We start from the raw sequence: 12,453 nt of genomic DNA, 5'->3' as shown, positions 1-12,453 counted from the left end.
TTGATTATAATCAAGACTGACTCAAGAGATTCATGTCAGAAAAATATGTATTTCAAAACAGATTGTTTTCCAATAAAATAATTTATTAGACATAAACAATAAGAGATAATAACTGCAGAAGGAGTACACGACATAGGCAAAACAATACCAATTCAACAGACTCTCCTGGACAACTACTTCTATATACAGAAATGACTCGCCTGTGGAGCCAGTAATGGCTATAGTGTTTGCACCTCTAGACTGGAAAGCAGAAATGATTATTCTTCTACTTGAATACTCTTATTACTAGTAACCTAGATATTTTAAAATTTCTGTGAACTAAAAACCAAATATATTCTAATCTCCAACACCTAACATGGTCTCTTAAAAAAAAGAGAGAGAGAGAGAGCTGTAACCTAAAATAAGATCCTTCGTACTCCAATCCAAAGATCCCAAAACTTCATTATGAAGTAGAAATGCTGTTCCAAAGAACTCATAAATCAAGGTTATTACTACTCTGACGTAGATTCGTATTGTTACTGGCAAGTGGAAGAAAAAAAGGAACAAGAAATAATCTAAATGGTTAGAATTCTTGTTAGAACCAGAAACCAACTAAAACATGTTTCAATGAGAGAAAAGAACTAAGGATGATTATCAGTGTTAACTAATACAAGAGATATTTTATTGACATAATTAATCAATGTAATAATATAAGAGATATTTTATTGAAATAATAAGAGTAAGGACAAACTGGTAAGATACAGTAGATAAAGCATCAGCTTTGGATTAAAAGATAATGGAGGATTTGAATCTTTACCCAAACAGGTAATCAAAACTTTGGGTGAATTAACCTAGTCTTTCTTTCAGTTCCCTCAACAATAAACTGGAAATATTAAGACCTCCCATATGGCTGATCTTTAGACTGAAATAATACACGTGAATCATCTAGCACGGTAGCTAGTAGAGCAAATGATTAATCAATACTTGTTAAGTAAAGGAGTAAAACCTACACACTTAGACTACATTACCACTAGTCTCCATCTTTCCACGAAATAGGGAGGTAATAATTTCACCCCATCTGTGAATCAGACCATCAAAAACCTTAGCCTGCTGATTTTAGCTGATAGCTTAGTAGTCAAAACCAATTCTAAAATCTGCATTACCTAAATATTTGTGCCAGAGACCAAAATCTAATTAATAGACAAATTCATTAATTGTAGTTTTAAATTACCAAGGTAGCTGTAGATTCAGCCTTAAAGATACTAGTAAACTCAACTATTTCACAGCTGTTTTAATGGTGTTAAGTATTACACATCATGAATTTTGATACAAAGCAAAATTAATACTGAAAATAGAGAACTAATCAGAAATAACTCAAAATTTTGGTTATCTTTTCCCTCATTGCATAGGTTGGCATTAACTCTATTCTGTAGTTATGGTACATACAACAATATAAAATCTTGGTATTCCTACAAGATACTTAAATTCAATCAAAAGATATTAATTTAAAACTGAAAATTGAATTTATTTTTAAGCAAAAATAGGACTTCAGGCTTTTTTTTCCCTTGATTGTTCAATGGGATCTTTACAAAGACCTTTTGACAGGCACTGCTCTCCCTCCCTGACCAGGAGAAAAAAAAGGTGGAGGGCAAATACCTCCAAGTAAAAAGGAACTAGGAAGAAAATGGTGCTCTTGCTTACCACTGGAAGCTGGAGGAAGTTCTCCAATTACTGTTTTAAGGCCAATACTTGAAATATCTCGAAGTTGTTCTTTATCAGAAAGCATGTTAGTGCAGAGGGTATCTACAATTGTCTCTACTTGATATTCTTTCACTTTACTCACTAAGGGGCCAAGACTGTAATATAAAATAGAAAATAAAGTTTTTAATTTACATTAAATACAAAAACAGAAAAATAGACAAGTAAAAGAATTTCTTCTGCCTAGCAACTACCGGCACAAAGCAAATACACTATGCCTGAATCACAGATAGTATATGAATTAAGGGTTTAAAACAAATTTGATTGATGGGTTTCCCACATCTCCCCACTGATTTCTACCATGGTATCATGAAACAAGATGCTTACCACCCCCCCAACCCTTCAAATACACAACACATTTTTTTAGTAATAAAAAGGCTAATTAGGAGTCTGCTCCTAACAGGGATTCTACAGTTTAAATGAAATAGCAATGCCATCCAATATTTCACTTTGCCAATTTTAACCCTTCCTTCCTCCTATCATCACCAACTCTATCTTGTGAACCAAAAAAATTTACATCCCTCTTATTTTCTTGTTTAAATTTTTAAAGCACTAAATAATCTGCTGCAAAAAGTTAGTACTACTCTGTCTTCCCAAAGAACCTTGTATATTCCTTCCATATTAGTATCTTACACTATTATTATAGGTTTGCATGCAGGTCAACTGTTTGAGGATGAAGAAAAGTTCTTCCTTTGCATGCTTCCCATAGAATTTAAAATAGATGTTTGGTGCATGAATTTTCACTGAAGAGCCATTGTATTCAAGACTATACTGAATAAGAAAAATATGGCTCCTATCTCCATACATTTACCACTGGTTGATAAGGTAAGGAATTCACACAACTACTTGAGAAATGAAGGCATTCACTACTCTGCACAATTTCTTAAAAAAAAAAAAAAAAACAAAAAAAAACTTTTAAATTCAATGTTATTAGCATTTACAGGACAGGAGACTGAACCTTACGGACAGATTTTTAGGTACTGGACTTTGGTGGAATATTGTTAAAAAAAGAAGAGCATTTCAAATGGAAAGATCAGAGAACAGAATGAGTGGAATGCATACTGAAAGAAATGAGGGGTGAAAAGAACTGTTTGATACAAAATACACATAAAAGAAAACAGGAAAGGTAGGCCCCTGAGACATTATGGAAACCTTTAAAGTCAGGCCAGCAAATTTAAATGTGATGTGGTAAAATTGGGAGCCAATGCACTTTGTCAAGCACACGTGACATGATAAAAATAGTTTAATTTGATAAATGTCAGATCAATGTTTCATATACAGATGCTCAATTAGCTGTCAACTACTTGACTAGGGAAGTCAAAGACAGTGCAATTTGGAGAATTAGGAGAAGGACGAAAAAAAATCAGGAAGATTGGATTTCTCCAACAACAGTCCAATCCAAAATGATGGCAATGACAAAAGAGACATGGCATATATGTAGAGACCCAGGTGAAACAATGAAAACATTGAGAGTGAAAATAAAAGGGATTCCAAAAAGGAATTTAAAGAGTTTAGCTTCTGGCAATGGCAAAATAGTTTTGTTGGACTAACCCTTCTGCAATAATGTCTGTCAACTCTCTAAAACTGTATTTTTGAAAACAACAACTTGAATGCCAGATAATGATGTAACTAAAACCAGAGAAAGATCTACCCAGAACTCCAAATCCAATGAAATTATTCCTTAAAACTGTAAAGATAATTTATTATCACAAGCTGAAAATTTATCACCACCAAACCTATACTACAAGAATTGCCAAAGAAAAGTTCTTTAGGCTGAAGAAAAATTAAACCAGATACTCAGATTTACAAAGATCACCAGAAATGTAAATGTGCGTAAACATAAAAGGCTATATTTAGAAGACTATATGGGGCACCTGGCTGGCTCAGTGGTAGGGCATGCAACTCTTGATCTCAAGCCCTCCCACTGGGTATAGAGTACTAAAAAACAAGTAAATAAATTTAAAATTTAAAAAGACTATATAGTTTTTCTTCAAACTATAATATTGTATTATAGACACACATACATATATTTTAAAAAAAAAGCACAGGGGCGCCTGGGTGGCGCAGTCGGTTAAGCGTCCGACTTCAGCCAGGTCACGATCTTGTGGTCCGTGAGTTCGAGCCCCGCGTCGGGCTCTGGGCTGATGGCTCAGAGCCTGGAGCCTGTTTCCGATTCTGTGTCTCCCTCTCTCTCTGCCCCTCCCCCGTTCATGCTCTGTCTCTCTCTGTCCCAAAAATAAATAAACGTTGGAAAAAAAAAAAAAAAAAAAAGCACAAATACAGGAAGAAAGTAAATGAAAAATGTTTCAAGGTTTTTATACAATTTATATCAACTAGTACAATATTAACTTTTAATAGATTGCCATAAATTTAAGATGCAATTTATAACCCCTAGAGTGACAATTCTCAACTTTTTGGTTTTAACACTTTGAAAATCAATCAAGATCCCAAAGAGCTTTTCTTTATGTGCACTGTATCTGTCGATGTTTATACCATATTAAAAATTACAAGTAATGAAAATAAACTATACTCTCAAAAAAGGTGAGAATAATAGCACTGTTTTATATGTTTGCGCTTAAAAAAATGGATCTCATTATCTGATTTTGCATTCAGTCTGTTGTGATATCACATGTCATGTGGCCTCTGGAAAATTAAACCATGCACTTAAAAGAAAATGGAGAGCCAAGGGGAAAATAACACCTTAGAATTATTCACATGATAATTTTGATGCTTCCAGGGTCATGGGATGTTCCAAGGTCCCCTGAATCAAACTTTAAGAACTGCTGCTATAAAATATTTGATTAATCCAGGGGCCCCTGGGTGGCTCAGTCAGTTGAGTGTCAACCCTTCCTATCAGTTCAGGTCATGATCTTGCAGTCCTGAGATCGCCCAGTCAGGCTTTGAGCTGACAGTGCATAGCCTGCTTGGGATTCTGTCTCCCTCTCTCTGCTCCCCCACTCCTGTTCTTTCTTTGTCTCTGTCTCTGTCTCAAAAGTAAATAAACATTTTTTAAAAATATATTTGATTAACCCAAAAGAAGGCAGGGAAAAAAAAAAAAAAGAACCCAGAACAACAACAAAAACAAAATAAGAAGAATGACACACACCTAAATCCAAACAAATCAAATATTTACAATAAATGTCAATGGACTACATAGGCACTCCTATTAAAGGGCAAAAACCATGAAACAATCAGAAAAAAAAGCAAGAATTAACTATCTGCTGTCTACAAGACACATCATTTAAAGATAAAAACACAGGGGCGCCTGGGTGGTGCAGTCGGTTAAGCGTCCGACTTCAGCCAGGTCACGATCTCACGGTCCGGGAGTTCGAGCCCCGCGTCGGGCTCTGGGCTGATGGCTCAGAGCCTGGAGCCTGTTTCCGATTCTGTGTCTCCCTCTCTCTCTGCCCCTCCCCCATTCATGCTCTGTCTCTCCCTGTCCCAAAAATAAATAAACGTTGAAAAAAAAAAAAATTAAAAAAAAAAAAATAAAGATAAAAACACAGATTCAGATTAAACTGAAAAATAAAGATACATTATGCAAACACTAATCTTAAAAAAGCTGGGGTGGGGGTGCCTGGGTGGCTCAGTCAGTTGAGTGTCCAACTTCGGCTTAGGTCATGATCTCATGGTTTCTGAGTTTGAGCCCCACATCCGGCTCACTACTCTCAGTGCGTACCCTGCTTCAGATCCTCGGCACCTCCCCCTCTCTGCCCCTCCCCTACCTACCTGTTTTTATTCTCTCTCTAAAGTAAACAAAACATTTTTTAAAAAGCTTTGAAAAAAAGCTAGGGTGGCTTTTCCATATTAACATAAGAGAAAATATATTTCACAATAAGGTATATTTAAAGAGAAATATTCTATGCCCATAAAGGTCAAACATCAAGAAGACATAATTATAAATGTATATGCACTTAAGTCATATAGCTTTAAAATACATGGGAGCAAAAACTGATTATCAAAGATAAACTATCATAGTTGGAAATCTTAAACACTCCTCGGTATTTAATACCAACAACAACAAAAAAATCACAAAGGATATAAATCTGAACCTTATCAACTACCCTGACCTTTCTAAAACATTATACCCAACTACTGCAGAATATACTTTCTTCCAAGTATAGATGGGACATTCACCAAGGCGTACCACACGCTGAACCATAAAAGAAACCTAAGTAGACAAAACAAACATCCTGAAATTTTAAAGAGTATGGTTCTCTGACCAAAATGGAAATTAAATTAGATACCAGTAAAAATAAACATCTAGATAACCTCCAAACATTTGACAATTGCTTCTAATAACCCATGGATCAAAGAAAAATCACGCTGAATTAAAAATGTTTCAGACTAGGGGTACTGGCTGGCTCAGTAGAGCATGCAACGCTTGTTCTCAGGGCTGTGAGTTTAAGCTCCACATTGGATATGGAGATTATTTAAAAATAAAATCTTGGGGTGCCTGGGTGGCTCAGTCGGTTGAGCATCCGTCCGGCTTCAGCTCAGGTCATGATCTCATGGTTTTTGAGTTCGAGCCCCACGTCGGGCTCTGGGCTGACAGCTTGGAGCCTGTTTCGGATTCTGTGTCTCCCTCTCTCTCTGCTCCTCCCCTGCTCGTGCTCTGTCTCTCGCTCTCAAAAATAAATAAATAAACATTAAAAAAAAAATTAAAAATAAAATTAAAATCTTAAAAAATAGATTTGTACCAGAATTTGTAGAATGTAGCTCAAGAAGTAATTAGAGGCACATATATGTCTTTAAATGCTTAAAAATGTGAAAGGAAGAAGATGAAAAGAAAATAGTAAAAGAGAAGCAATCTATGAAATAGGCAACAAACAATAGAGAAAATTAACAAAACTTAGTTCTTTAGTAAGTAAAGTTGGTAAATCCCTAATTAGATGAATTGAGGGGAAAAAAAGAGAAAACACAAATTATCAAAATCAGAACTGAAAGAGGATATTCACCGATGACACTGATGACCCCTGTTTAGGTAGAAAATCCCAAGGAATTAACAAAAACTACTATTAACCAGGGAAGTATGAGATACTATGGTTCCCTGTGAAAACACTCAGTATTGTTAAGATGTTGATTCTCTTCAGAAATCTATATCGCTTCAACACAATCCCCATCAAAATTTTAGCAAACTTATTTGAAGAAGAGAAATTGACAAACTGATTCTAAAATTTACATGGAAATTCAAAACAACAAAAACAAAAACCAACAACTAAAAATCAAAGTTCTCTTGGGAAAGGAAGAATGAAGCTACAGAACTTACACTACCTTACATCAGGCTTCTACAGATCTATACCAGCATTTTTGCACAAAGGGCAATTTTTACCCTCCAACAGACAGCTACCAATATCTGGAGACATTTTTGGTTGTCACTCCCGGGGGAAGAAGGAATGAATGGTACTAGCAAATAGTGGCTAATGGCCACGATGCTACTAAACATCCTACAATACACAGGAGGCACAGGATAGCTCTTCACAACAAAGAATTATCTGCCCAAAAAGTCAATAGTGGCAAGGCTGACTAATACACTACACTAATGTAACAGTTTTGTACTGGCAAAAGAATACACAGAGACACAACAGAGCCTCGGAATAAACCCACATTTTAATAGTCAATGATTTTTGACAAAGATATCAATGCAATTCAATAGAGAAAAGAAGGTGTTTTCAAGAAATGTTGCTTCAGCAACTGGAAATTTATGTGAAAAAAATGAACTTGGGGTAGCTCAGTTGCTTAAGCATCCGACTTTGGCTCAGGTCATGATACTTAATTTCCTGCGTTCGAGCCCCACATCAGGCTCTGTGCTGACAACTCGGAGCCTGGAGCCTGCTTCAATTCTGTGTATCCCTCTCTCCCTCCCCCACTTGCACACGTGCTCTCTCTCTAAATAAACATTAAAAAAATTAAATTAAAAAAAAAACTCAATTCTTCACAAAAAATTCAAGACAGATCACAGGACTAAAAGTAAAAGCTGAAACTCCTAGGCTTTTAGAAAAAAACAAGAGAAAATTGTTGCAACAAAAGGTAAAACTAAGGTTTCTTATGATAGGGAAAACAATTACCATGAAAGTTAAAATTAATTTATAAGTTAAATCAAACAAAACTGAATTTAAAACTAAAATTAAAAACTTAAGCTTATCAAGTTGGAAGAAAATATAAAATATATGCATATATATGAATTGCATATATTTCCCTGCGTCAATTGGGAAAAGTCCAGCAAAAAAAAAAAAAAAAAACAGTCTAACAAACACAAAACAGCACTGTCATCATGGACATGTAATTAAAACTACACCTATACAAAAACAAAAACAAAAAAACTACACCTATACACTTATTGGAATGGCTAAAATTAAAAAGTGACAAAACCAAACGCTGAGGAGAATGTGGAGACAACTGGGACATTCGTGTAAAATGATAAAATACTTTGGGAAACAACTGGGCAGTTTCTTAAAAATCTAAATGGACAACAGCAATTTCATTCTTAGGTATTTATCCATAAGGAAAGATCTATATCATAAAGAGGACTCATACAAGAATGTTCATTTTATCTCTATTCAAAATGGCCAAACCCAAGAAAGAAACCAAATACATAAACAGATATCAATGGACTACTAATCAGTAATAAAAAGTCAAGAAATACTAATACACTCAACATGGATGAATCTCACAGATATGGTGAGTGAGAACAGCTGACACAAAAGAGGACATACTGTATAACTCCATTTATATGAAGTTCTAAAACAGGCAAAACTACTTTAAGGTAAACAAAACAATGGTGACCTTAAGTAGGAATGTTGTATGTGAGATAAGGATACAATTTTATCTTTTTCAAATGGTTAACCAGTGTTTAAAAAAAAAAAAAGTTCAACTTCCCATCACGTAGTTTCTATTCTATTTAACTCCATTTGTCCATTAATGCCTCACTACTTGATTAGAGAAACATAATAGTCTCTTCATATCTAGCAGGGCTAAGCAATACCTCTCCAACTTCAGCAACTGATATACTTTTTCAGACTTCTTGGCAAACACCTGCCTCCTTCCCTCTCCCATCAAAATATACTTTAGAATGGGGCGCCTAGGTGGCTCAGTTGGTTAAGCGTCCAACTTTGGCTCAGGTCATCATCTCACAGAGTTCATGAGTTCAAGCTCCACGTCGGGCTCTATGCTGCCAGCTCAGAGCCTGGACCCTGCTTCAGATTCATCGTCTCCCTCTCTCTCTGCCCCTCCCCATCTCGTGCTCACTCTCTCAAAAATAAATAAACATTAAAAGAAAATTTAAAAATATTTATTAAAATATACTTTAGAATCAACTTGTCTAGCTTGCGGAAATAACTGATTTTTACAAGTAAGTTAGCACTAAGCTTGGAGAGAACCAACAACTTTGTTGAGTTATCCTATCCAAGCGCATGGAATGTCTTTCCATTTATTCCAAGTACATTTTTGTTAGGGGTCAAAAATATTTTAAAGTTTTCCTTAAGTTTTGAAAAAGATAAAACTATAACCTTACATACACCATACAATACCCTTACTCAAGGTCACCACTTCACATTTCTTGTTACATTTCATTCCTAGGCATTTTGTCTTTCTGTTGCTGTAATAAATGAACATTTGATTCCATGAGATACTCCAATTGGTTACTGCTTGCTTATATGAAAGCTACAGATTTTTGTTCATTACTTTCACATCGTATTACTTCACTGAATTCTTCCTATTTGCGTTAAATTTTTTTGACTGACTTGATTATTCCCACATTCCCATGAACCTCTTCCAATTCTTACGTGACCAGTTTTATTACCCACTTGTCCGACAGTGACTAATACCTTCAAAGAGAATCTAGTGGAGATAGAGACCATCTTTGCTTTGTAGCTGATTTTAGTGTAAAGGTATCTGGTAATTTATTGGCTTTTGGGCTGAGGTATGAATGTATATGTTTGTGTACTTGTAATGCTAAAAAAGGTCTTGTCAACTCCATGTTATTAAATGTTTCCCTTGAAAACAGCGAATTTTCCCTAGTCAGATAAAGCATCCCTGACCTGACCTGTTTTTCACTCCAATGACATATTAAGTAGGATATTGGTCTTTGGAAGGGGTTTCACTCCTCTAATTACACTAAGTAACCTAACTAAGTGTTCTGTTTTGTGTTGCTGTTGTTGTTGACCTAAGTGTTGTGTTTTGTGTTGTTGTTTTTTAATTGTCAATGCTGAATCTTACCAGTGCATTGACAACTGTTTTTTCTTCCTCTTATCTGTTAACATGATGAGATATACTGATCAAGCACATAATACTGAATTGTCCTCATATTCCTGGGATTGATCTCACTTGATCGTGGTCTATTACACTTACTATATTGTTGGATTATACTTTTAACATTTAAATGGTTTGTACTTTTCTTTTTTAGTATTATCTTCAGTCAGGATTTGTTATCAGTAGTTGGGTTTAAATGAAAGACAGGGAAGTTTTCATACTTTATGTTCTGAAATAGTCCTAGAACTCTCTGTACTGGAATTATCTGTTCTTTGAGGTTTCGAAGACTCGTGTGAAAGATTTCTGGGCCTGAGTTTCTTTTGGGTGATAGGTTCTTTAACAATTTTCCCAATTTCTCAATAAGGCTACTTAGTAATTTATCTACTGTGATTTTCCCTCCTCCAAGAATCACTCTTGGGTTTTATCTCCTACTGTATTACTTTTGTTTACATCTTAATTCCTTTCTTTTTTCCTGAACATATGTCATTTCTTCCCCCAACGTGTTGATTTTAAGTATAAAAGGTCTTCAAAACATCAAAAGCTCAGGTTCCTAATGATACATCCAAGTAAGAGCTATGTACCTCTCAACTCTCAATCTGGGACAAACACTACTTTCAAAAGCTGGTAAATGCTCAGCATATATTTTGAACAGAACTTTATTTTATTAAGCACAGGCAAAAACAATAAAAGATAAAAAATCATGATTAAAGTAAATTATACTCATTTACATTATTCTGCATCTTATCTTTTGAAGACACATTTTATTTTAAACTTGCAAATGTCCCAAGTTAAAGAAAATTGTACTGCAGGTCTAGAAATTCTATGATGACCAATGATTTCTCACATTTTTGCCTGTTTTTACAGCAAGTATGTAAAAGCTTAGCCTAAAACAAACTTAAAACCTTTATAAATAAAATGCAATAAAAAAGTAGTCATGAGACAATGCTTTATTTAAACTGATGCCTAATTATCATAGGGCATACAAAATGACAAAATTCCCTAATCTGTCATATGAAACTAAACGTTATACTTTCTAATAACTTACTATGTAAATTGTTAAGGTTTTCTAGTATTTGATATGCATAAATTAAACTATTTGTTAATAGAATTTACTGAGAACTCAAATTCTGTACCTGATTACTAAAAGTAAGAGGCAAACTGTCAACATCGTGCCCAATTAGATGCTCCTACTGCACTGTACACAAAGACAATTGGAATTCCCACAATTTTTAGGAACAATTCTTTGTAACTGCTGTGTCATCACTGTTAATTTGGACTAACTATGGTTTTAACTGCTGCTATTGTTTACAAAGTCTGCTTATTTTTTATTTCCCTTGATCATTGGTTCCTAAATTTTCATACAGAGATGACTAGAGGCAGGGAGGCCTTGTAACCCAGCTAAAAAAAATCAAGTCAAACAAGTGAAAGAACCGCTCTTTCTGAAGTTTCATATATGTATTTCACGCAAATTAAAATACCATAGGTGCACTTGGGTGGCTCAGCTGGTTTAGCATCCAACTTCAGCTTAGGTCATGATCTCAGGGTTCATGAGTTTGAGCCCCGCATTGGGCTCCATGCCAACAGTGCAGAGCCTGCTTAGAATTCTCTCTCTCCCACTCTCTCTCCCCCTCCCCTCCCTCCCTCCCTCCCTCTCTCAAAACTTTAAAAATAAATAAATAGGGGCATCTGGGTGGCTCGGTCGGTTGAGTGTCCAACTTCATGATCTCTAGGTATAAGGGTCGAGGCTCCACGTTGGGCTCTGTGCTGACAGCTCAGAGCCTGGAGCCTGCTTCAGATTCTGTGTCTCCCTCTCTCTCTCTGCCCCTCCTCCACTCACACGGTGTGTGTCTCTCTCTCAAAAATAAATGAACATTAAAAATTTTTTTAAATAATACCATAAAAAGCCACATCTAGTCAATATAGAAACTTTAAGAAGTGTGTATGTACCACTTACAAACATTAAACACCCACGACTCACCTGCAAACCCTAAAGAAAACTACAGAAAGACACAGCACAAGACTAAGATAATTTACCAACCATTACACTAAATTTTTTAACGGGGTGGTGGAGGTGGGAAGCAAGTAAAAAACACTTACCATTTGACAGCTAAATTCTGTACCTCTCCATTTTTATCTTCCAGTAACTTCAAAATCATTTTCACTACTTTCCTTTCACTATCATCATCCAACTTGATGGAATCTTTCTGCAGTTCTGTCATCAAATCATTTGTAGCCATAAACCTATCAAAAAATTAAATTGATTGGTAATTAAACATTTTTAAGCATTAATTTTAAAAAAAAGATTCTCCTCCAGGTTAGTCCTGTTTTAAGTTACTGACAGGACCTACAGTGAATGCTCTTTCATTCTAATTAATAGCATCATTGCTTCCAGGAGGAGAAAGGTGCCTTTATTTTTTCTTTGCATGCAGTTTGAATTTTATCTAGGAAGCCTTTAACTACAAACAT

The 12,453-nt window shown here is 35.3% G+C and overlaps 1 protein-coding gene and 1 long non-coding RNA gene across 4 annotated transcripts in view; one reads left to right on the top strand and one right to left on the bottom strand.

Annotated features, from left to right (window-relative positions):
* CAND1 (cullin associated and neddylation dissociated 1) overlaps positions 1-12,453 on the bottom strand; it is a 43,441-nt gene that overhangs the window by 19,340 nt on the left and 11,648 nt on the right. The window contains exons 2-3 of one of the 2 annotated variants that reach the window (XM_045465764.1): positions 12,085-12,228; positions 1,681-1,835 (exon numbers count right to left, since the gene is read on the bottom strand). In XM_045465764.1, coding sequence (XP_045321720.1) covers positions 1,681-1,835; positions 12,085-12,228 — 299 coding nt within the window. Of the gene's footprint in view, positions 1-1,680; positions 1,836-12,084; positions 12,229-12,453 lie in introns of those variants that run through there. The other variant, XM_045465765.1, reaches the window with a different exon arrangement.
* The window catches only part of LOC123591443, a 207,057-nt gene that overhangs the window by 188,638 nt on the left and 5,966 nt on the right, over positions 1-12,453 (top strand). The gene's annotated exons all lie outside the window — the stretch shown is intronic.

This window comes from Leopardus geoffroyi, chromosome B4, assembly GCF_018350155.1.
Source record: "Leopardus geoffroyi isolate Oge1 chromosome B4, O.geoffroyi_Oge1_pat1.0, whole genome shotgun sequence".
In the NCBI taxonomy this organism is placed as follows: domain Eukaryota; kingdom Metazoa; phylum Chordata; class Mammalia; order Carnivora; family Felidae; genus Leopardus; species Leopardus geoffroyi.
The sequence above is the reverse complement of the archived record's forward strand: the minus strand, read 5'-3'. Positions and strand labels throughout refer to the sequence as shown.